This window comes from Xenopus laevis, chromosome 1L (genome assembly GCF_017654675.1).
Source record: "Xenopus laevis strain J_2021 chromosome 1L, Xenopus_laevis_v10.1, whole genome shotgun sequence".
Lineage (NCBI taxonomy): Eukaryota > Metazoa > Chordata > Amphibia > Anura > Pipidae > Xenopus > Xenopus laevis.
The window spans coordinates 165068529-165093466 of NC_054371.1; the positions used below are offsets into that span (position 1 = coordinate 165068529).

The 24938-nt window shown below is 39.0% G+C and overlaps 1 protein-coding gene across 1 annotated transcript; it reads left to right on the forward strand.

Moving 5' to 3' along the window:
* The first annotated feature begins 1936 nt into the window (after nt 1-1936).
* On the forward strand, nt 1937-22484 carry slc5a1.2.L (solute carrier family 5 (sodium/glucose cotransporter), member 1, gene 2 L homeolog). The gene is made up of 15 exons (XM_018261775.2): nt 1937-2954; nt 3318-3389; nt 9156-9260; nt 12196-12255; nt 13245-13349; nt 13568-13673; nt 15537-15617; nt 17297-17517; nt 17615-17750; nt 17853-17960; nt 18189-18339; nt 18488-18656; nt 19859-20074; nt 21028-21139; nt 21723-22484. The coding sequence occupies exons 1-15, from the start codon at nt 2841-2843 to the stop codon at nt 21929-21931; spliced, it is 1965 nt and encodes a 654-aa protein (XP_018117264.1). The 5' UTR covers nt 1937-2840; the 3' UTR covers nt 21932-22484.
* Nucleotides 22485-24938: the final 2454 nt, after the last annotated feature.

The window sequence follows — 24938 nt, forward strand, 5'->3', positions numbered from 1 at the left end:
CAGTTTTCCCCTTCCCACCCCTAATTTGAATATGCAAATTAGAGTTCGGATTCTGTTCGGTATTCAGCCGAATCTTTAGCGAAGGATTTCAGGGGTTTGGCCGAATCCAAAATAGTGGATTCGGTGCATCCCTAGTACAAACATATATGGATGAATGACAATAAACTCACTCTTGACGCTCGCATTTCTTTGTACTGTTCTTAAAGGAACAGTAACACCAAAAAATGAAAGTGTTTAAAAGTAATGAAAATACCATGATCTGTTTGCTTCAGAAACACTACTATAGTTCATATAAACAAGCTGCTGAGTAGCAATGGTGGAAATTGGAAAAAGGCTATATGGCACAGGTTAAATAGTGGATAACAGATAACACCATTATGTCCTACAGAGCTTATCTGCTATCTGCTGTGTAACATGAGCCTTTTCTCCTTTGAATGGCTTCCCTCATGGCTACACAGTGTTTCTGAAGCAGACACAGCAGTTTTATCTGTGCAGGGCAACACTGCATTATATTTTTATTACTTTACAGTTCCTTTAATACTACTTGTTGTTTTGGGATCAAAGTGGCCCTGCTAGGGATTTTTATGACCCTCAGCCTTCCTAAGGGATGATAAGTGTACATTTGTTATACACAGGGTTGGGAATACAGCCTGTGAAGATCCTAATTGTATGAAAGTTCTCTATATAAAAGTACAAAGTGTATTTTATCCCACTGTGATATTGTGTGTTTATTTGTGGACCTCCAGCTGCTGCACTAAAAATTCCTAGGATGCCACGGATAGCACCCCACTTCGCATAGTTTTTATTATGCTGTATCCCCCAGGTTTGCTGCATTGTTTTTGATTTCTTCTTCTCTAAATCTTACTTTGAACGACTCTTTGTGTTCTTTGCAGGTTAAAGCAGCTGTAACTGCTGTGTATCAGTCTGATTGCAACAAACATGGCTCATCAGATCACACATATCTGATCCCACTACTGAATGCTGACGTAGGTTAGAAGTGGTTCAAGTAAGGGAAGGGTGACAAAGTGTGACAGTGTTGGCACTGAGGCTGGACTTACGTAACTGGCTCTTTGTTGGTATCAACTACTGTAGTTACCCGTATTTGTGGCCAAGAGTGGTAAGATTTATTGTGATTATAAACAAAGACTGTTTGTTGCCTGACATTGTGCCTTGCCAGCCGTGGCATAACTAGGAGTTATAGGCCCCACCGAAAAATTATTTTGGGCTCTGCACTCACAAATATGTCCTGTCTGGCATGCAAATATCTCTCTCACCCGGACACCCCCGAGACGCTACTGGGTCTGCTGTCTTAGTTGGTATTCCTCTGCTTGTTAAGACATAAATCATAAACCATTTTATGTATGAACTGTGTCTTGAGCCACATATAAGTCTTAAGTGTTGAAATGTTTCTGTATTGTTTGATGCTATGACTGCAGCTTACCGGTGGCCATACACATAACAATGACTATCTTTCCTGCAACCATTGGTTGTTTTCACTACAAGCATTAAGAGCTGAATTGTCAGATAAACAGGTAGAAACAATAGAATTCTATTTGTATTTGATGATTCGGCAGTATCCGCTGGCCAATATTCAGAAGCCTTCAAAGGCACTGGATCTAATTTTCCGTCTTGGCCGATCAACAAGCCGGCCGATGTCCAAGTATTTTGCTGATATCAATCAACTTGTCTCCCATTATACACTCACCAAATATTTTATGAAACAATAATATCTGTGCTTGTATGGCTACCTTTTGTGAATTTCTAGGTTGCAGGTAGAGAAGGAGCACAGCTTACAGTGAGTCACTATAGTATGTTCATGTTGTATTCAACCTGATTCACTGAGCTAAATGGAAGGGACTATAATCCCCGTTTATAAGTGGTATTTACATTTAGTTTATGAACCCATAAATCAGAAAGCAAATAAAGCATCGATATAGATCATCCACAGCCTTACGGCTCAAAATATTTGTATTGACTTATACAACCTGGAGCTGCCATTCACAATCATGAAATAATAATAAAAAGGTGTACCCATAAAGATTCATGAAATGGTACCCTGAGAGGCTAAACTATTTTAACACATGATAAAACGCTTTACTGGTTTTACCAACCCTTTTCAGCTTTTTTACAACCTGCAACAAAAGCTGGCTATACACAGGACAATAAAAGCTTCAGGCCTTCAGGACGAGAACGGGACCCTTGGGATGGCTTGTACGGCTGATGACTTGCTGAAAATCATCCAAATATCTATTGATCAAGTTTGGAAATCCCCATGGCTAAAGACCACATCAGCATGTCTGTTGGATTTCCTTAGGCCAAGCATGATAAGATGTTGGCCACTGGTCTCAGCATGTGGATGCCCACTTTATTTAGGTGACAGATGAGCATGTGTATGGGTGTCTTAACCTTAACAGGCTGCATGGGTTCTAGGGTAACCTATCAAACAGACAGTACGAGAGAAAGTAATCTGGAATATGTATATAGGAAACAGACGGCATTGTGTATAGGAACTCATTTTAGTGCCAAGGACAGTGGCATCAGATGTCACACCCATTGGCTTTCTCTGTCTGACTTCAAATATTCCTTTCACGCACAGTACAGGTGAGGCGCTCTTGTTAACTTGGAAGTGCACGAGAGGATTGTTACTTATCAGACTCCACTGCACACTGCACTGTTTGGGAAGGTAAAACAGGAGGCAGGTTATACATTGATGGGAAGGGGCGGGTGGACCTCTCAGGGACAGGTTTATAGTTAGCAGCACATGCAACTCACACACCTGAGAGAGAAGAGAGGGACCAGTTGACAGTCTGGAAGAAAGTCCCACAGACTGAAGAACACAAATGGACGCCACAGCAACACCAGCTCCAGACAAGGATACGATTCCCATCAATAATCCTGCAGACATCTCTGTTATTGTGGTGTATTTTGTTGTGGTCCTGGCAGTAGGAATATGGGTAAGTTTGTGTTTTTTAAGCATCCTGCTGGGATTCATGGTATTAGTAGGAATTTATATTAACAGTGATATTGTGTAGCAGGTTTATAACAAGGATCATACTAATAATCTGAATAATATTAGGATATTCTTTAGAGTGGAAAGAATATAATGCAAATTGTATAAATTAGTATAGAAAATACTATCCAGTAGCAGCTATATTATAGAAACTAATAAGTCAGTGAAGAAGATATATCATGCAAAGGATCTCAATTTATTTGGACAGCACTACAGAGTAGCAGGCATATTAAAAAAAAAGTTTTCCCTAGAGATTATATAAGATAATAAATAGAGCTAACTGTGCCTTGTTGTTTCTTTGTCCCAGGCAATGGTAAGGACAAGCCGTGGTACTGTGGGAGGTTTCTTCCTGGCAGGGCGCAGCATGGTGTGGTGGCCGGTGAGTGTCATTAGAAATAAAGTTGTTTTTATTGTTGGACTTGCCCCAGTGGTCTGCCCTGTGCAAATATACACAGCCACTTGCTGTACTGGAAGAATAAAAATGGCAGTGGGAGAAGTTTGCTAAAAAGTACCAGTAAAGAAAGGTTTGTCAATACTATAGACTGGCCCCCTGCAAGCGGTTTGTATGCGGTGGAAAAAATCAAGGATCTAACTTGCAGACCTCCAACTGTTGTTAAAGTAGAACTCCCGAAATCCCCCCAACAGCTTTTGTTGGGATAATTGAAAGTAGACCTAGTTCAGTGGGAAGGTTAGATGGGTACTTGCAACTTATTAGATCAAGACTGTGGCCCTCCAACTGCTGTTGGACTGCAGTACCTTGGACACTTGGAGTTATCCTTTAAGGTTGGATGGCCATAAACTGCCCAGCATTACTTTCATGAGACCTGTTCTGTGCCTTAGAACTAAGCAATATGGTTCTGTTGATTGTTTAAGAACTGGCTGCATAATTGTAAGTTATTGCTTATCTGTGCGGTGGCCCTTAGGGATGGGGCACCACAAACTTTGTACTCAATGATAAGGAGGAGACCATGAACTTGTCCAGAACATAGATCTATATAACTCAATGGCTGTGTCTGACACTTTCAGATGCACCTAGTGGCAGCACATCTGTTGTTGTGTTTAAGATAAAGACACATCCATTCTCTGTTTCTGTAAATAGAAACCACCCTATGATTTGAAATCTGGTGCAAATGTTCATATCTACAAATTCTTCATGTAAATCTGATCCAAACCACTTGCTCCATATGTATAAAAGAAACAACTTCCATAGTTTTCAGTATCATTGTTGCCTTTTATATTATTACCCCTTTATTTGGAAAATTGTTACCTAAATGGCAGAACCTTCTGCCCCAGCAAGCTCTGTTTATTTATACAGTATGGGGGTTATCGCTTTCCTAAAACACAAATCTTACATTGTTTAAAAAGTATTTCTCAGGTTTACTTAGACGGTACAAGTACTGCGGGTTTATGTATTTAATATGTGATGCTGTGAATGCGACCGCAACTGTTTTTTAGTCAGATATGGGAACATTGATCAAACCACCTAAACCAGAGACCTTCAGGCTGCTGAAATAAAACACCCCCTGTAGCCAGGATGCTGGGAGTAGAAGTTTAGCAACAGCTGATGATTTACAGGCTGGTATAAGCCAAGAGGAAGCGGTAATGCTGGTCAGGAATTTCCACCCTTTTTCAGGATTAAAAAGTAAAGTTTCTATGGGCTCAGGGCCAGTTTTCAGCGTCACACCACACTACACAAAGGAGCTCACAGTAAAGCACTCTCTCCTCACAGCCAGAAAATCCAGTTATGTCCCAACTCCGCAGCAGCAGGAGGCGGCATCTCCATGGCACCTGACGGCACAGGTGGAGGTTTATTTGGGACGATTCACAGAGAAGGGTGGAGTTTGGGATGAACTTATTTTTTTATTATAACAGGACATAAACTGTCTCTACAGTCAGATCAAGCAGAACACACCTTCTTCCTTTAGGGATCTTAACATCAAATTAGGTGAAGTTATTTTTGTAAATTGCAGGGTGGATGACATATCAGCTGTTTCTAGTTTCTATGTGCAAGAAATGTAAATGTTCAGCTTGTAAAGCTTTAAGATAAACACTTGCCTTATGCTCCTTGACATTTTCTATTTAGATATTAGCCATGTTTCAATTCCAAAAAGCTTGAGTAATTCAGTGTAAAAATCAGAAAATGTTACTATGCTGCAGTGATCACCAATCAATGCCTCCCGAGCAACATTTTGCTCACCACCCCTTTGGATGTTGCTCTCAGTGGCCTCAAAGCAGGTGCTTATCTTTGAATTCCAGTCTTGGAGGCAAGTTTTGGTTGAATAAAAACCATGTGTACTGCCAAACAGAGCCTCCTGTAGTCTGCCATTCCACATAGGGGCTATCAAATAGCCAATCATGTTCCATAATTGGCACCCCAGGAACCTTTTCCATGTTTGTGATGCTCTTAAATTTTTTACATTCAAATGTGGCTCATGGGTAAAAAGATTGGGGATCCCTGCTATACAACATACAGTAGATGCCTAAGGGGGGTATTTACTAAAACTCAAATTTTTTTTTTTAATTAAAACAAAGTCAACCTAACTCCATCCACAAATTTAACTCATTTATCAAAAAAGCAGCTAGAAAAAGTTGGTACCAGAAAAGTCTCAAAAAATCGTGAGACAATTAGAATTTTAAGAATTTTTCAAGTTTGACACCCAGATCACTATTTTTTTTTTTGAGTTGTTGCACGAAAACCTCAAATTTTTCAGATTATTTTACGAAAACCAGCACAGATCACAGTGCCAAGAAACATCTTCAGTGACATCTTCCATTGAGTATTTTCGGATTTGGATTTTTAGCAGATTTGGGGTATAATACATTTCTAAAAATTTTAGGTGTTTTTTCCCCTAAAAATGCGAGCTTTCCCCTTTAAAAACTCGACCACAAAAAATAGAGGTTTAATAAATAGGAATAAGGTGTATGTGGGAAAGTGTGGTAACATGGCTGAGCCACTATAGGAAGTTCCAAAATTTGTCCAAAGGGAGAGTTGGTCCTGGGGAAAAAAATTAACCGGGGAGCATGCCTAAAATATTAGGGATTTTTTTCAGACCTTTAACTGAAAAACAGTCAGCGCTAATAAAACTTTCAGTAAAGTTAAAGGGGAAGTTCACCTTTAAATTCACTTTTAGTAAGATATACTGACACAATTTGAAGTTTTAGATTTTTTTGTTCAGAAATTCTCCTGTTTTTTTGAATTTCAGCTGATTTACCATAGAATCCAGGCAGTGGGTTGACTGAAAGATAAGGAGATGGCCTGAATAGAAAGATTGGTAATAAACCGTAACAGTAGCCTTACTGGAGCGGTGACCCCCATCAGTAAAATAGGGAGTTTTGTTATTCTGTAACATACTATAATTACCCTTTATTGATTCCCTGATGCAGGCCAATTGCATATTTACCAGTGGTCCCAATATATGCAGGATAGTTCCAAACTCCCAACCCAAAAAAAGGATTACTAGAAAGTAGGCAGGGCTTGGGTAGATTTCAATTCTTGTGTCTGTATGTTAATAGAACTATATATCCCTCCAATCATAAATATAATGGAAACAGCACATGCTGAATCACACATGAACCCCTGTCTCAAAAGGGTCATATAAGAAAAAATGGGGGTCATTTATCAACAATGGGCAAATTTGCCCATGGGCAGTAACCCATGGCAACCAATCAGATTGCTGCATTCATTGTTCTACTTGCAGCTGGTTTCAAAAAGCTAATCACTGATTGGTTGCTATAGGTAACTGCCCATGAGCAAATTTGCCCAGTGTTGATAAATGAGCAGCAATGTTTCTACCCCCTCAAATTGCTATGGTCCCTTCAGTTTCCATTACATTTTAAATTAGCCAGTACAAGATTGCAGATGATGTTGCAGACATTGGCATATTGGATTCCACCTCTCTTGCTGCCATAAATGCTGGGGGTTTTAGGAGTACAGGTTGGATTGTCTAACCTGAGAGTAAATAAAGCATATCATGAATGTGATGTTAAACCTGTGCTAGTTTGCATAAGAAGCACCTGACTTGGTTGTATTGAGTGGGTTGAAACTTCCATCCCTTCCTGGAGGACCAGCCCACTCAGTGCTACCTGCCAAGTGCCTCATACTTACATTGTGCAAGACTCATACTAGGACATGCAGTGACTGCAAATTCCCCAGTCCCAGACAAAAAGCAGCTCAAAAAGTTGTTCTGGAGCCAGGCAAAACCGCAGCGGAAGCATCTTAGAATGATAGTGTGTAACAGGGCTTCTGTCATGTTTTTTTTACAAAATGCATCAGTTAATAGTTCTCCTCATGTGGAATTCTGCATTGAAACCCATTTTTCAATAGAGCTAGCAGATTTTTTATAGTTAATTTTGAAATTTGGTGTCAGGCTAGACATTTTCATACTTTCCCAAGTGCCCTCAGTCATGTGACGTGTGCTCTAAAAAGCTTCAGTTACTATTTTGTTGCTACACTGTTATTTACAGTGATTTTACACCCCCCTCCATTTTCCCTCAGCCCTCCAGTCTGGGCCTGTGAGTATGCCTTGGGCGATTGCGTTGTGTTGGAAAACAATAGTTTATCTGAAAGCAATTGTATTATGAAGTGCTGGATCTTTCTGAAAGCACAGGATCAAGTAAAATGAGCACAGCTGGCTGCCTACACACCAATATTACAGCTAAATAAAATACATTTATTGGTTCAAGAATAAAATTTCAAATGGTAGAATGAATTATTTGCAATGTCCACAGCATAATTTAGAAATACAAACTACATAAAAGAATCCCTTAAAGTCATTTAAGATTATTTTGCTATGGATAAACATTATCCCCAGAATACTCCATAGAACTCTCTGTTCCCAGAGGTCTCCTGGCATAGGGACAACTCATGACACCTCCTTCTCATGTTGAAAGTCCAAATGCCAGGGGAAAATATTCTTGTGTAGGACAGCAGGAATACAGATACAGGTAGTTAATGATTTGACGTGATTGTTCTTAATACCTGTTATTTAGTTTAATAATTTATCTGGCTGAGGATCAAACTAGCATGCCTCATAGGATTCTAGTTATTTTCCTGATTCAATATCCATCAGGAGGGCTTGCAGCACAACCTTGACTAAATACAGGTTTTCCTCATTTTCTGTTACCAACTCACTGACCCCTTCTCTTCTGCTTGATGGTACTCCCTAAAATAGTAATACAGAACAAAAGTAAACACAAAATACATTCATTTACTATTTTTAATTTTTAAGTTAGGTGTTCAGCTGCCTTCCAAAGCTTTCTTATTCAATGTAGTTATATTGCACCAATGTACAGAGTAAGGTATTTGCACACTAATGGTAATAGCACAAATGGAAATCCCCTGTGTTTTTCTGCTATGTTTTCCAGCTCTGCAGACAGGTCAAAATGTTGGGAACAACCAGGGCTCTGCTGGTGCACTTGTGGGTCAGACAATTATAACTTGAGAATTTGCCAGTGAACATTTCTTAGTAATATTCATCTTACCCATGAGTACACTGGTAGAGTCCAAGCAATTATCATTAAAGTTAATGGAGGTAAAACTCCCACCATTTTACCAACTTTCTTCTGAGCTAAAAGCAAAAATGCTGTGAATCATAAAACCTAAGAACAAATAATCCAGCTTGCGATAGTGATGTCATGCGCATGCCACATCACTGGTTACGGTACGTGTAATGTCATTTCCACTGTGCAACAAACTGCAACAAGCCTCATACTCCTCTCCCCCCAGATCAGCTGCCAGATTTACAGAGCACAGCATAGTTTTATTTTTATTACAGAAAGATTAAACTATTATATAGGCATTTGAGGGGCACCCCCACTTTAGGCATAGGCCTTCGGGTGCCTATGTATAAATATGGCCCTAATTACAGACACAAGAGGCAAAGAGGGTCTTGGAACAGAAGAAGGACATTTATCGGATACCCGTTAATCACAGTCTATTCTATTGTGGGTCAGAGTAGGTAATAGAAGAAATATCAAGTCTAAAAGAAATTCCTTGACCACTGGCCCAGCAATCCTGATCTACAGAAAAGCAGTGGTAATTGCCACTATCAGCCCAGCCTAAAAGGCACAATTCATATATAGTATATAAGAAATGGTATATTAAATGGGTTGTAAGACAAAGCTAATTCTGTTCTCTTCTTTGCAGATTGGGGCGTCTCTGTTTGCCAGTAATATTGGCAGTGGGCATTTTGTGGGACTTGCTGGGACAGCTGCTGCTGGTGGCATCGTTATTGGAGGTTTTGAATGGAATGTAAGTAAATACATTTTCTGATACCTTCATCTGTTTAATTTGTATATTTTATACAAGTTGCAGGGCTTAGTAATTGATCCCTGAAGTGCCGTACTGATCCCCAACTGGGTTTAATATATGGATTCCTAAAACTCCAGACTGTAAATCGATAATACTAATGTCACATGGGTCATTTACTCTGCTAGCGCATATAGTCCTACGAAGAAAAGCCAATCCACTGACTTCCACACCTCCACTGTGTGTGACAGGTACAGGAACAGCCAGTTAACTCACACACAGACACACACAGTAGATTATTTGTTATGTCTGTTCTCTAACAGGCTGATCCTGTGCCTGTTAGTAAACAAATAGGAGGTACAGAAGGAAGTGTAAATATGAGCGATGAGCGTGCGCTATTAGCCTAAGGCTCCAGACTGTATACTAGTATTATTTGACACTTGACATACCATTAGGGTGTGTCACAATGATTTCCTCTAATACAGTAAACCCCATTTCTTTCTAAATATAAAGAAGTTTCTACCAAGAAAAATATAGGCCAGGTGGCAACTGTAGAGGCAAAGGCCCTCTGTCTTGCGCCAGCTATAATGAAAACTCGCCTGCGCTAAAGCACACGTGACGCTTCGTATTCCGAAGTCGCCCGAAGTTTCCTCGTGAGGCAACTTCGGGCTTATGGAGGCAGGCTGCTCCTATACTCTTATGGCTCACAGGCCATATCTGACACGCAGTCAGTATATCATTGCAGGAACACTCTTATATTTAGTATTGGAAACAGGGGAACCACACTAGGGACTTGACAGGAGATTCCAACAGCTGTCAGATCTCCTGTGCATCAATTCCCCATTGTGGTTCGTCTGTTAACAATACTCACCAATATGAGTGGGGCTGGTGTACATATGGGGCTAAATATGGGGCTCCCCCCCTGCAAATTTCCCTGGGCCCGCACTGAGAGAATAAAATTATATGCCCTGTATAGTCTTTATAAATGAAAATTCATGGGAGAAATAAAGTAATATATTCACTTATTAATAGAATCTCCCTATGAGGAGTCACCATTGCAATGAGTTGATAGTAGATAAAGGTACTTCCCATTATATTTCTATATGTTAGTTAGCGAGTTTTATACATCTAAAGTTATTTCTTTTATGTGTTTAAATATTTGAGCTATGCCAATGCAGATCATTTTAGATGAGTATTACCAACATTATCTGCTCTTGTGGCTATTCACTCCATAATGTACGTGCATAGTTGCACCTCTCAACCCTTTACAAATTGTCACAGAACTTTGTGAATCTGTTTTGGGGGGAAAAAAAATAGATAAGGGCAATACCTTATATAACTCCTTATGTTATTTAACAATGTTGTATCAGTTAAGTACCATCTTCCCAGTAAATTATTAACACAAAAATATATTATGGGTTATGTAATATCTTTGACAACTGTTTTGCACAGTCCATTAACCTATAGCAACCAATCATCAGTCAGTTTTATAGTCCTTTACCTAGGCAAGTGCAGGTTAAATACTAAAGGCAAAACTTTAATGGGTGATTGCAGTAGAGTAAACATTACCCATGTAACAGCATAATGTAATATAATAATATCAGGAATATTGTAAGTCACCAAGGAGTTTCACAAACATATAAATACACGAGGCTGCAGGCTGAGGCCATATTTTTCAACAGGGGTCGTTATTCATTATAATGCACAGGTTTCAGAGAGTCATGTGACAAATGTGACATCTCTAAGCACCAATTATTATTGATGCCATCACTAAGCACCATTTACAAGGATGTCATTTACTGGATATTCATGGCTATTGTTTATTATTTCCCTCCATTCCAGCAATATCTTGTATATTGGTTTCAGGTATTCTTGTAACAGTCTGATGTTCCAACAAGTAAAATGTTTGTTTCTTTAATGGTGGCATGACACAATATCACCACATATGAATTCTTCACACAATGACATTATTGTAAGGCTTAAGGATTATTGTATTTCCTTAGACCTGGTATTGATAAATTAATATTTTCAAGCATAATATACTCTCCTTACTAACTTGAATACTAAACATGTGAAACGATGTATTTCCGTGCAGATATCATCTCTGTGTTTCAGCAAACAGGCCAATGCGGTGTCAATTCAAAGATACAGAGATGCTCGGGAATCTGGGGTTTTCCAGATAATGGATCTTTCCATAATTTGAATCCCCATACCTTAAGTCTGCTAAAAAAATCATTTAAACATTTAGTAAACCTTTGAATTATTTGATTAAAATGGATTCTATTGGAGGTGACTTTCCTTTAATATTGAGCTTTCTAGATAAATGATATCTGGATAATGGATCCTCTATCTGTACAATACAATACAATAGGCCAGATTCAATTGAAAGTGAAAAACTGACCTCAAGGTTTATGTGAAAACATCTACAGGGGAATCTGGGATTGAATTAGGCGATAAGTTCTTACTTAATTGAATCTGAGTCATTTACATTACTAATATTTTCTGGCTTAATGGTCCTTATAATGCTTTCGAAATGGCCTCTGTGTCCTACTAGTCCTGCATAATGTCCTGCTCATAATATGATCTTTTTACAGACTGTGACTTAAATTAGCAACACTTGTTTATCATAGTAAAGTCATGTATTGAATATGTCGAATTAAATGCATATTGAAATGCTGGGTGAAATGTTGGCCTTTTTTCCTCCGCTGTACTTATCACTGTGCCAACACATCAAATACTGTACAAATATATATAATGCCTTGTAGTGTATTGGTAAAAAGTTTGTGAAAATTTGTTTGCATTTATTGACAGTGTTAATATCTCATATGCCTGGCAAATATATACATTTGCAGATGAAATATGAAAATAGTCCATGGAAAGTAATGGCTTATTACTGCTGGGAAGGGCCCCAAAACCTCTAATGTGTCCTTTGTTTCAGGCTCTGGTTATTGTGGTGATCCTTGGCTGGATCTTTGTGCCAATCTATGTGAAAGCTGGGGTGAGTAGCACTGTTGAGAATAACTGCACATCCTCTGTCATGCAATATAACAAAAACTGTTATGCTTTTTTAATTATATAGTGCTTTTGAAGCCCCTTCCAGAGAATATACATCATTCTTATCAATCCCTACACACATTATGGTAATTTAGTGATGAGCCAATTAGTCTGTGTGTATGTTCCTGGAGTGTGGAGGAAGCTGGAGTACCCAAAGCAAACCTACACAGACACTGGGGACAGATATGTACTGGCTGTTATTGAACCAAGACCCAATTCTAATCACTGAACCACAATGTCAAGGCAGACAGCAGAGGCAGCTGTGGGTGGGTGTAATTCCACAAAATATATGTTTATTGTGGCATGCACAGCACACATTATTTGAGCAACTCATCATTGGATACAGATGGGAATAACAAGCTGTGCGAGTGCCCAAGGCAAAATAAGACTACTGCTGTCACCATCATGAGATTTTGTTGCCATATTACCCTTCTATATTTGCTATTCCACAATCCTTCTACTATTGCAGTTACATTCTTCTTCCTGTTCTAACAAGCAGAATCAAAAGTAAATCAGCAGTCCACTGAGAAACCCTCTAAATAATAAGCTTCCCCTTATCTCACAGTCTAACATTCTGCAGCTGAGGGAATGTAGCCGTTTGTTAGTCAGAAAATCTCAGCTTGACTTGAATTTCAGACTTTGACTTGTTTTGTTAAAGAAATGTAGATATGTAGATATATGTAGATAGAAATGTAGATATTTCTTAAAACAATAGGCAAAAAGTAACTTTGGCACAAGGCCTATACATTGCACTAGCAAGTAGACAATTACATGTGCTGATCCCTGGGATGCTGGTTGCTGGTGAAATGTCTCATCAAGTACTCTGCACCCCAAGGTGAGGAATTCACATCTGATAAGTTTTTGAGATATTATTGGTGTTTGATATGATTATGTGCAGTATAGTGGATTAATGCATTTCCATATGTTCTTCAGGTGGTGACAATGCCAGAATATTTAAGGAAACGTTTTGGTGGAGACCGAATTCGGATTTATCTGTCAGTTCTCTCTCTTCTCCTTTATGTCTTCACCAAGATCTCTGTAAGTTTAGCTCATTCTTTACCTTTTTACTTTGACCCCTTATCAATGCTACATCTTCAGAATAGCCATAAAACCTACTTCTTTGCTAATCTCTGTATCACCTCAGTCCTCAAAGAACCATTCTCTCACCCAGCTTGGGTTACTACAATTCACACCAGTGAGATTGCTTTGGTAACCAATATGTGCCATACACTTGATATCTTGTTTTTTTGTTTCAGGCAGACATGTTCTCAGGGGCAATCTTTATCCAGCAGGCCATGAGGATCAATATATACATAGCCATTGTCATGCTGCTTGCCATCACTGCTCTGTACACTGTCACAGGTAAGAGCCAGTCTATCCTATAAGCATACTTGTTATTCCTGTTTTGCTCAGTAATTGCATCCCCGGCTATAGAGATGGCTTGTGATAAATCAGTCCATGAGTATTAATCATGGTCATCTTGGACCACTATCCCTTAAACACTCCTCATCTGCTCTATTTTTCAAAAGAGCAAACAGATTTTTTTTTGTATTCAAATTTTGAAATTTGATGTGGGGCTAGACATGTTCTTAGTTTCCCAGCTGCAAGTTGGAGTGATATCACCCTACAGACACCTGCATTGCTAATATGCTCCCATGTCCCACTGAGTAATAGATATAAGAATATCAGACTCAACCCGAATCATGACTCCATCTGAGTAGGAGAAACAATAGCTTATCTGAAAGCAGTTCCATCACTAAGTTCTGGCTCTTTCTGAAAGCTCATGACCAGGCACAATGACCTGAGATGGCTGCCTACGCACCAATATTACAACTCAAAAATACATGTATTGGTCCAAGAAAAACATTTGAATTAATTATTTGCAATGTACACAGTGTAATTTAGTAATTATAACTATACCATAATAATCAGCTACTTTAACCTACAGGAACTCACTCGCAGTTTCTGCAATTGTTATGCCTGAACCTGGACACTCCAGCATTCATAAATCTGCCCTATTCATAAAGCTGTACTATTGCAAAGGAAGGGGTCTCTACAAAATATTTTAATGTGTGGGTGCTAAATACTTTAGCTATCTCCATATTTCAGTATTTTTTTTTTCATTTCTTAACATAAAACAAATCATATCATTAAAAAATAACTTTTTTAGTCATCTGAAATAAATATATCACAGAAAATAAAATGTCAGTGTAAGATTTGTTAAAGTCAGTAAAACAAGAAAGTTGAGTGAATATTTTTGCAAGGCACTGTAGATGCTAAGTACATTATGTTATTGTTTTTACTAGCATTTTGCTGTTGTCATTCATTATATTATTTTTCTCTGGTAATGAAAATCCAATATGGCATGCGTCTTGCCTACGTGGTAATTACACAAAACGTTACCAGGAAAAAAAAAATCTGTTTCTAGGGAATTAACACAAACAGCTTCTAATATGGGCGTCATCCAGAATGAGGGGCGATAAGGAGGAACTGCACTTGACCTGAGCAAGTATCACAAGCACATTAAGCTATCATAAAATAATAGATTGTGAGACATGCACAAAGGTCACCCTTTCAATGTGCTTTTTTGCACGCTGACTTCCTCTGATCTCTTTCTGAAAACATGGTATCCTGGAGCCACTCCACTCTGCCCAGTATCATAAACAGCAAAAACATTTGACGCAACAGGTGGCCGTGCCAGGAAGATTTCTTAGTGTTATAGTCTGATCAATGCTCTGTGTAAAACAATAAGGATGAACGAACTTTCTTTGTTTCATGTAGAGATGATTTTAGCAATACAGAGTTACAGCAGGTGCAGTGAAAACCCTAAAACAGAAGGGTTTAGTTCTGCTGCCTCAATTATAAAAAATATTGGGGTAAAGTAGACATAATGTCATAGTGCTGCATAAACTTTATTATCAGTGTTCTTTGTTTCTATATGTTACATTGTCAGCCAAAGGTAAGAGTAAGTATGGGTAAAAATGGTTTCTCTTCAAGTCCCTAGCACTTTTGTACCCACCAAATATTTGTACCACTTGTGTACAACAGCTCTGGGACCTAGAGGGCATTATGTTCATACTGTATGTTGGTAACTCCGGAAGAATTCAGGAGCAGTTCACTCATAATTTATATTCTGCCTCTGTCTGTGATCCCAGATGTTGCCCATCTTCTAGTTTTACCTTTGCTTTATTGAAACATTTCTTGTATTGTTATCTCACCTTCTAGGGGGGCTTGCTGCTGTCATTTACACAGACACTTTACAGACTATCATCATGTTAGTGGGATCCTTCATCCTTATGGGATTTGGTGAGTTGAACTGACTAAATATGAAATCCTGCTACTCTGCATGCCACCCATTGACAGCATCCATAATTTTCCATTTTTTTTTTTTTAATAAATTCTTTATTTTGTATGTCCGCAACATATGATCCAGTACACCGTATTATGTGCAGCATCCTTGTCTGCGGAATAAGACATTTAACAGTAACATAAAAATCTGCCCACTGCTTTAGTTCCATAGCTATATGCATAAAGTGATAACAACAACATACCTTATTCAAACAAGTAAATAAAATGGTCTGGAATCTCCATTCTCACATATCGGGATATATCATTTACTTTGTATTGTCACCTTATAATGAGATATTACAGATAAATAAGGATATTTGGCAGGAAGGAAGTCCGCTGGGTGTGCAGGTCTCTACAAGGTCATCAGTGAGGTAGTCAAGTTTCACAGTGTATTATAGGATCTAGGTAATAGATTCACTGGCACACAAGACATGTATTTGCAGGGCAAGCCCTTGCAGTATTAATAATTCGGTAGTGCAATGTTTCGGGGACTGTCACACACCCCTTTGTCAAGCATGCTTGAGAATCTTTGCATACGTTGTATTGGAGGTTGCCGTATCCTCTATCATTGAGCACCAAGAGAAGTGAGGGTTTGTAGGGTGTACGTTTGCTTCTATTCGCTTTGGGAATTCTATGAAAAGGAGCCAGTGGCACCACTTCTGTCAGAATTTTTCCTCTTGGGTTTGTCGCCCTCTGCAGACTTTTTGACTCTCCGATTGATATATTTCTTGTATTTTAAAGGACAAGGAAAGGCAAAAAAATAAAATCCCATTTTTACTTTCTTTAATGAAAAAGAAACCTATCTCCAATATACTTTAATTAAAAAATGTGTACCATTTTTATAAGAAACCTGACTGTATGCAGTGAAATTCTCCCTTCATTTACTGCTGTGGATAGGAATTGTCAGATGGTCCCTAACTGCTGAGCAGGGAAACAATCATACTTATGAACAGCAGGGGGAGCCCCCGCCTTACTTCCCAGCCATGCAGAACTCAAGCAGCTTTGTTTATGACGATCCCTAAGCAACCCAGATCACACTGAGCATGTGCAGGGTCAGGGTCAGGCAAAGATGTTTAACAAAGTTACAAGATGACAGCCCCCTGTGGCCAACTTTGAAAGCATAAATCATTTGTTTGATTAGGCTTTGTGGTGCAGTAAGTTCATGCTTATGTTTAGTATACAAAATACAGCATTTCTAGCCTTATTCTATTTTAGACTTTCCTTGTCCTTTAAGAGCCCATTCCTTTATTGAGGGAATCTGATCCAATCTCCAGTATCTGAGGATTAGTGTTTTAGCTACAAGTATCAAAGTTGAGACGCTCGAACGTTTATATTGAGCAGTGGGCATTGGGTTGTTGTGCAATAAAAAGAAAGCAGCTGAATCATTAATTGTCAGTTCGGTAAAGGTACGTAGTAACTGTTTGATTGCTGACCAGTATGGCTTTATCCTAGGGCAGTACCACATAATGTGAGTCAAGGTCCCTTTCCATAATTTTTCTTTTATGTTCATCCCCACACCAAAACCTCCATCCCCTCACTTTCTTAGTAGTTGTACAGTTTCCACAATGACTGATTGAGATGTTGCCTTGAGTCTTGCGATGCCTGTTGTTGCTTTAACCCTCTGTCTGTTTCCTCAGCATTTAATAAAGTTGGAGGCTATGAACAGTTTATGGAGAAATACATGAATGCTATCCCTTCTGTGACTTCTTATGATAACATCACCATTCCTGAGAAATGTTATACCCCACGAGAAGATTCATTTCACCTTTTCCGTGACCCGCTCACTGGGGACATGCCGTGGCCAGGGCTCATCTTTGGTCTGACCATTCTTGCCCTGTGGTACTGGTGCACAGATCAGGTGAGCTGCTTTTATATGTTTCAGTGAGTGATGTCATCACTAGTGTTTTGGGGCTTTTTATTGATATATTGGTCGTGTGTGTGCTTACATCTGCCAGGTGATCGTTCAGCGATGTCTTTCAGCCAAGAACATGTCTCATGTAAAAGCTGGCTGTATTTTATGCGGGTATCTTAAACTGCTGCCCATGTTCCTCATGGTGTTTCCAGGAATGATCAGCCGTATTCTATATACAGGTAAAAGGAGTAGAAAATAACTAAGAATACTGTATATAACCTGCTAAATAACTGTACAGCTTGTATGGCCTGTATGTAACCAGCCTCTTCTACTACTACCAGATGAAGTAGCTTGTGTGGTACCTTCTCAGTGTAAGAAATTCTGTGACACAGAGGTTGGATGCACCAATATCGCCTACCCAAAAATGGTGATAAATCTGATGCCAGATGGTAAGAAACTTTCCAGAGACCATTTTTATCAATAGATTGAATATAGATAGAATGGCATTTATTAAATAAAAGATGGTGTGGGAGAAATCGTTGTAACATATTATTAGAGAAGGAAGAACGTAGTATGAAGCGATATATGAATGGTATATGTCAGAGATAGGAAACCTTTGGTATGACGTGACAAAACTTACAGAATCTTTCCTGTCACTAAGCCGTTTTATTTCATAGGTCTCAGAGGTCTGATGCTCTCAGTGATGTTAGCGTCTCTCATGAGCTCCCTCACTTCCATCTTCAATAGTGCGAGCACCCTCTTCACCATGGATATTTACACAAAGTTTAGGAAGACGGCAAGCGAGAAGGAGCTAATGATAGCTGGAAGGTAGGATCTCTTCTGCAGCTTGCACAGTATATAATGTGAAAAGTATTTCAAAAGAATTAATATATATTGCAGTGTGAGATTTTCCCTTTGTGTGTATGAAAATATATATTTAATGCAGCTTCTCCTATTATTGTGAATTATCTTTCAGGGTTTTTATCCTCTTCCTAATTGGAGTGAGTATTGCATGGGTTCCAATACTGCAGTCTGCCCAGAGTGGCCAGCTTTTTGATTACATGCAGTCCATCACTAGTTACCTGGGCCCACCCATTGCTTCTGTCTTCTTCCTCGCTATCTTTGTCAAGAGAGTGAATGAGCAGGTATGGTTCCCATAAGAAATATCTAGTAGTTAATGATATGGCTAGAGAACGGAGAAATATTGCTTAATTCACTAGGCTATTTCCTTGAGGGATAGGCACTTTTTTCTCGAATTAGTCAGTTTAAAGTGATCATACAAAAGCTGGTTGGTGAAAAGAAAGAATCGGATCATTTTGGGCATCTGCCATATTATCTGCAAACCTGAAAATGCACCTACCAATCTCAAAAATCCATCTAATATTTTACTACTTATAGCTTCTGTTGACACCAACCTTACTCCTGCCCCCTCCCTGAGTTCAGATGTACTGTAAGTGTAATTATAAGACTGTAAAACCTTTAAGGATGGACAAACAAGCAATTCTCAGAACTATTCATTTGCTGTAATGCCAGAAACACTGGAAACCTTCCTCCGGGCTTTTAAAGCACAGTCTTATAATTGCTACATGATACGTTTGGGACAAGAGGATCCCAACAGGCATTGTCGGACTGGAATGCCAGGGACTCACCACAAAACCTTAGACCATAGGCCAGTCTATAAACTGTTTTTCCTTCTCTCCTCACTCAACTTCTTTATTCTTCTAGTCTCATTACTTTATATAGTATAATCTATTCTTCCATATATTGCTCATCTTTGTTCCCACAGAGAAATAGGGAATGGCCATGAAATAGGCCAAATGGTTAGGAGCAACAGGGTCCACTGACACCTGGGCCCACCAGGAGTTTTCCTGGTATCTTGGTGGTCCACAAGCTCCCATTCTGGTAAATGATTAGCACAGTGTATCTTGCATTACCCCTTTGCTTTCTGTAACTGTTTCTTGTTGCTTGTCAGAGCCAAGAGTGCAGAGGATGTAAACACACACTGTACTGCTTTCAATAGCAATTAGTATTAGTAATTTCAATATCTTTATAACTGTATAATGGATGTATATTGGAAAGTTGGAATTATATTCTCTTCTATTATGCAAAAATAGTTTTTGTGGGTTTGTTCTCTATTTTGTTCCACATCCAGGTTTGCAAATAAACCTGAAGTACATTATGTCCTTTAATACCTCTTAAGGTATTAAAAATGAATAAGTGTTTTGTTTGCCCATTAGCAAATTCTGCATTGCCAACATCTTGTCTTCAGATTTGTTGTGTTACAAAAGAGCTTTGTGTTTCCTATGTCAGCCCAAACTACAACTATTCTTCATCTTTCCTGCTACAGGGAGCATTCTGGGGGTTAATAATTGGACTCTTCATTGGCCTTTCAAGGATGATTGCTGAATTTGCCTTTGGAACTGGAAGCTGTGTGAAACCCAGCAAATGTCCCACAATCATCTGCGGAGTTCATTACTTGTACTTTGCCATCATCCTCTTTGTTTCAACCTCCATCATTGTTTTGGCAATATCATTCATGACCAAACCCATACCTGATAAGCATGTGAGTTCAATGGATATTTCTATTTATAAGTGGTAAGATTTCACTATCTGAAGAAGGTTCCTCTCCAAAAGATGTTAGCAGGTATGTTAGCAGGTACTAGCTCAGGGGAAGAGGGTGACACGTTTGTTTGGGGAGGCTACTCATAGAAGCCTTTGCATTTGAAACATAAAATGAGATATAGATATAGTGTGTTTGTATATGTGTGTATATATATATATATATATATATATATATATATATATATATATATATATATATATATATATATATATCAGCTCATTGTGGGGAGGCATAACCCCAAAATGCCTCTTTTAAACCCCAATTCAGTTTTTATGTGACCTTCTACAGGTCCTTGGCATTTGAGAGAGTTCCCTCCCTTAGATTAGTCAAGACTCTTATTGAAATAGATAACTTAAAGGGGCATACTTTTATTATGTTGTAGAGAGTGAAATTATGAAATAATGTGCAATTGGTTTTATTTTTTATTATTTGTGGTTTAACGTTTTACTCAGCAGCTCTCCAGTTTGCAATTTTGGCAATATGGTTGCTATGGTCCAAATTACCCTAGAAACCATGCATTGATTTGGATAAAAGACTGGCATATGAATAGGAAAGGCTTGAGTAGAAAGATGATTTAAAAAAAAAAGTAGCAATAACAATACATTATTAGCCTTACCAAGCATTTGATATTAAGATGAGGTCAGTGACACCCATTTGAAAGTTGAAAGAGTCAGAGCAAAAAGGCAAATAATTCTAAAACTATAACTAATAAAAAATGAAGGCCAATTGAAATGTTGCTTAGAATTAGCCATCCTATAACATACAAAAAGTTAATTTAAAGATGAACCACCCCTTTACTGTTTGAAGTAAAGAAAAAAAAACACCAAGTACAATGTGCAGCATGTTAATGTGACTTTTCAACCATTGAATTGCTAATTGTATTCTTCTAACAGCTCTATCGCTTGTGCTGGTCCCTGAGAAACAGCAAAGAGGAACGAGAGGATCTAGATGCAAATGACTGGGCTGCAGCTGAGGAGCCAGAAGATGATAAGGAAGATGAGGAAGGTGAGTTACACAAACCAACTGAAGCTCTATTTTTGTCAAAAGCATGACTGCCATTTTTTTATATACACCATGTTAGTTCTGGCCACAAAAACAATTTAAAAAGTGTCATGTTGCTGAGCAAGCTTAGTATTAAGGCAGCTGCTACATGACAACAACTTAGTCCATGAAACATGAGCTCAGTGTAATTGTACAGCACAGAGTCTAAGCACTAATGCAGATGTTGTTCAGTCGGCATTACGGCTTGCAGTTGACATAAAGGCCTTAGCATTTTACTAAATGATACTGGTGGATATAGTATTCATGATCAAGAATCTCAGCTCATACTCTCTGTGTAGCTGCAGTGTTAGTTGGATTATCATGGGGTGCCAACGGTATTGCACATTGTTCACTTCTGTTGTAGGCAATATTGGAATTGCAGAGAAAAGGTAGCAATTCAATCTCTTCCCATAAGGATTAATAAAGATGACACAAGTGATAACATTTATTAAATTAGTCCATAAACAAACAGATGTGAAGCAGGGACATGGGTGGGCTTAGGAACCCCTGGTGGCCTCTCAACATATTCTTCTTCTTTGTCATGCAGAGAAAAAGACAAGTTGCTGGAGGAAATCATATAACTGGTTCTGTGGATTTGATGATAAGAAGCCTCCCAAACTGAGTGAGGAAGAGAAGAAGGCCTTGGAAGAAAAGATGACAGACACTTCAGAGGCTCCCCTATGGAGGAATGTGGTCAACATCAACGGCATCATCCTGCTGGCTGTGGCTGTGTTCTGCCATGCATTCTTTGCATAGAGGCTATTTTGAACTTGAAAAAAAAAATCCTGGTTGCTGAAGTTTTGCCCTGACCTGTAAATCAAACTAAAGATTGGCAAGAGGAAAGCAGAAATACTAAATAGGCCACACATGCAGGTGGAAACTGTTTCTTATCCAGAAAAAAACTGCCAATGTTATATTAGCCAGTAAATTGCAATATACAAGTGAAACCCTTTTTACATTGTTTTAGTGGGAATGATCTTATAAACCCACAGCAATGCAAAGGGCACATGGTATGTACACTCTATGGTAAGCAAGAATCCAGGTTCTTGCAGGTAATGGACCACAGAGATCAGGACGAACAAGGCCACATCTAGTGGAGTAAACCTGGCTCTAGCTACTCAAATGGGTTGAATGAACTCAGACCTGCCGTCAGTTGAGCTGTAGTTTCAGCAGGGAAGGTGGGGTGCAGATGAGTAATCCATGTTTGAAAGTTTCTCATGAAATTGTAGCATCCTGTATTTTGACAAATCCCTATCAGTTTATAACGGGTAATAAATTGCTGATATTTTTAATAAAGAAATGGAAATGATTTTTGTGATTGATTTTATTAAAGTGTTACTGAAAAGACGGTTACAACCGACTCATAATGCCTAAATTACTATTTTGCCCACATTACTGAATGTCATTATCTAATGGCTCTCTTACTCTGCTAAGGCTGAGCATTTGTTTTTTGCAGGTTGGGGGAAGTGGATGTGCTCCCTTCTCCATTTCCATTTATCTGCACCCTAATCATACATTTTAATAAATCTGCCCCTTAAATATAAGGCAGTCTCCTGGTCCATTACATGCACATGTACATGTTTACTGCCAGGGATGATGCTGAGAACTGTAGTCCAATTACATCTAAAGGGCCATAGGCTGGCCTAGACAGATGGACAGACAGAAATACAGGATTTTACAACTGGAGAGAGGAACTTCCGCAGAGGAAGCCCCAGCCGCAACCACCTACAAGAGAACAGGAAGTAGATTGGGAGCCGTGTGGACTGCCTGTAGACCGACAGTGGGGTTGGAGTTGAGCGACTGTACAAATGGCCATGACTAGGCACCACTGACTCAAGGCAATGCTACTTGGCTCAACAGTGCCTGGTCATGACTATTTGTAGTTTTCCTGTGACATTATTAGCCATCAGAGGACAAGTAGGCATGTCAGGAATGAAGGAGTGAATAAAATACAGTGAAACCTCAATTCTGCATCACCTGATGTTAAGTTTCCTTGCATTTTATGTCCCACCTATATATAACACATAATAAATTTCCCCGAATTTACATTTTTCAATATTTTCAAAATTCAGTGCTTATATATCTGATATTTATCAGTGTGAAAGTCAAATAACCTTGCTTTATGCAAAGCGAAGGACTGGTTTTCGTTTTGGTACAGATACACAGACTGGAGGGTTTACCATTTCATAAGTAAACTTCTAAAAGTCCCATAGAAATGAAAAGAAAGTAGGTGAATTTTTTGTGGTGCACCCTAATCATACATTTTAATAAATCTGCCCCTTAAATATAAGGCCCTCTCCTGGTCCATTACATGCACATGTATATGTTTACTGCCAGGGATGATGCTGAGAACTGTAGTCCAATTACATCTAAAGGGCCATAGGCTGCTCATATCTGGCCTAGACAGACGGACAGACAGAAATACAGGATTTTACAACTGGAGGTCCACCAATCAGCTACAGCTCAACAAGACAGGTCATGGACTGAGGCTGGCACACAGGCTTCATAGACTTGTTGTCCACACAGGTTAGAGGGATGTTTCATTAATCAGGCACATTTTTATTGTTGGGTTTATATCCCCTTGAAAGCTAATGACATGCATGGGTTTTTTTTCTTCCATTGAAATGTCTGTCGGTGCCCATGCTGTGCCATGTGTGTAAGACATCGCCGCACTGCAGGGAAGGAACTGTCAGAAGCTGCATTAAAACAGTTCACATTTTCAGCAGCACTGCCTGTGCTAGTAAACACACACAGAAGCCAAATATATCTTAAGTAAATATTAACATTGTATTAACCTGTCATGGTTTCTAACAGCAATAGGTGGCTATAAATCTTCCACTTCTCAAGTGGCAAATGCAAAGTTGACTTTAATGCACAACTCAGGACAAGATGTTGTACTAAAGAGTAATTAATGCACAATATAATAGATGCTGGATTCTTCATCTTGGACTCAATGTACTGCAAATATAAAGGTGTAACTAGGGATGCACTGAATCCATTATTTATGGCAGGGCTGTCCAACTGGCGGCCCACGGGCCGCATAGAATGCCTGCTGTGTCTGTTTACCATTTGTAATCTTTAAAAGGTATCACTACAGAGATTAACTGCCCCCTGCATAGTTTAAACCTCAAATTCACACTGTAATCCCCTGTATTGTTCACACCTGTGATCCCCCTGTATTGTTCACACATGTGATACCTCTATTGTTCACACTCCTAAAGGCCTGTACTGTTCACACCTGAGACCCAGACTGAAATTGCTCACATTGTTCACCTGTTCACACTTTATTCAAAATGCTAATGAGGCACCAGCACTGTGTCACTGTATGTAGTACATATTAGACTGGTCCTGATTTTCCTGTCTCCTGCTCTGTTCTGTTTTCCCTATGCTCCCTGTGTGTGTCATACTTTGCCTGCTCTTTGCACCCTGTGTTTGCCATACTCTGCCTGACCTATGATCCCTATGGAACACAAGCCTGGTATTTGTTCTGCATTTTGTTGGTATTTGTAAATTATTATTAGGGGCCCCTAAGGTATTTAATCATATGCTGGGGTACTGTATTATACACAGGGGAGGAGGAGGTGGATTATGGATTTAAGGGTATGTCTTAATATGACTTCACTTTTTTCACATATGAGTGACATACCTGCCGGTGCCAGGCCAAGGTAGTTTGGCACCCTAGGCAAGAGCTTCAATCAGAGCCCCCCTGTCCTGCATTACCATTTACCTCCTTACCATGATGTTTTTTAAATAAAGAAACCAA

Coding starts and splice junctions, on each gene's coding strand:
- slc5a1.2.L (XM_018261775.2), top strand. CDS start 2,841: ATGGACGCCACAGCAACACCAGCTCCAGACAAGGATACGATTCCCATC. Junction 12,256..13,244: donor CAATCTATGTGAAAGCTGGG/GTGAGTAGCACT, acceptor TATGTTCTTCAG/GTGGTGACAATGCCAGAATA. Junction 17,961..18,188: donor GATAAATCTGATGCCAGATG/GTAAGAAACTTT, acceptor TTTATTTCATAG/GTCTCAGAGGTCTGATGCTC.